At 60.4% G+C, this 1,158-nt stretch overlaps 1 protein-coding gene across 1 annotated transcript in view; it reads right to left on the reverse strand.

The window, feature by feature from the left end:
- Nucleotides 1-1,158, reverse strand: part of VOLCADRAFT_92673 (uncharacterized protein) — a gene marked incomplete at both ends in the record, with an annotated part of 4,161 nt that overhangs the window by 346 nt on the left and 2,657 nt on the right. The window contains 2 exons of the mRNA XM_002952060.1: nucleotides 14-335; nucleotides 763-1,063. Coding sequence (XP_002952106.1) covers nucleotides 14-335; nucleotides 763-1,063 — 623 coding nt within the window. The remainder of the gene's footprint in view (nucleotides 1-13; nucleotides 336-762; nucleotides 1,064-1,158) is intronic.

Genomic DNA, 1,158 nt, shown 5'->3' on the forward strand with positions numbered 1-1,158 from the left:
CCCTTCAGCTCACTTAGCGGCAGCCCTAGGTCCTGCCACATCTCCCACTGGCTGCCTGCCCTCGCTGTCTGGGCGGCCGCCATGTTGACCACCACCAGCCCCTCGCTGAACACCTGTCCCGAGTACACATCTGCGACAGTGAAGCGGACATCCTGAGCGCCATCTTCTGCGGGCAGGTGGACGAAGTGCTTGAGGTAGGCCGCATACGTCCGAGTCTCGTTGCCGACTTCTGCCTGGTAGCATGCCCAGCAGGAGATCCGCTGCTGCTGGCGCCCATACTCAGCCCCGAAGTACTGCTCCTCATCGAGTGCCTCGGCACGCAATAAGGAGCGGGCCTTGGGACAGTCAGGTGGTGTAGACATGAGAACCCTATCCAGGCGGTCCGTGTCCAGTTCGTAGCTCGCACTGGGACCCAATGTCCAGGAAGCCACATCCTCGAATGCCAGGGCATACCAGTGCACTAGGCTCGCCATGGCTGCCCGGACTTGTGCCACTCATTCTGGACTCGGGTAGACCATGTGGCCTCGTCCAAGCAGGTAACCGTTGGCTCCTGGTTTATCAAACCAGGCAGCCTCAGTGTTCACTGTGCGCCGTGCCAACATCCTCTCAAGCTGCTGGTTGGTCGTGTGTTTGGCCCCGGTCCCGGGGTCTGCCTCGGTGAGCGACTCGTATCAGGCACAGCCACTGCGCGTAGTGCTTCTCGGGTGCCTGTGACACCATCCTTCCGCCTTGCGTCTTCATTTGCTGCATCATGCGTTCCACCGGCAGGTCGGAGTACAGCCAGCATACGCAGATATGCAGGTTGACCGTGAACATGTAGCCCGGCACCTCCAACTCCTCCAGCCTGGTCGTGTAAGCTCTGAGCTTGTATGCAGCCGCCTTGGCTGCCACCAGGAACTGCTCACGGGTCTCGTCAGGGGGCCGCAGCCGGAAGTAGTGCGTGACCGTGCTGCACAGGCTCCAACACAGGGCCCGCAAGGCCTCGGGCAGCACGTCCCCCTTGAAGATGTAGCTGGAGAACGTCTCAACGAAGTGCAGCCAGTCCTCCATGCGGTAGCTCTTGCTGCATGGGTGGAGGGGGGCAGTGTGGCAAGCAACCGTGTAACTAGAAGAAGTACATTACATAGGTAGAGTAGCAAACTCTCTGACAGACGAAGG

Source organism: Volvox carteri (genome assembly GCF_000143455.1).
Source record: "Volvox carteri f. nagariensis unplaced genomic scaffold VOLCAscaffold_27, whole genome shotgun sequence".
NCBI lineage: Eukaryota > Viridiplantae > Chlorophyta > Chlorophyceae > Chlamydomonadales > Volvocaceae > Volvox > Volvox carteri.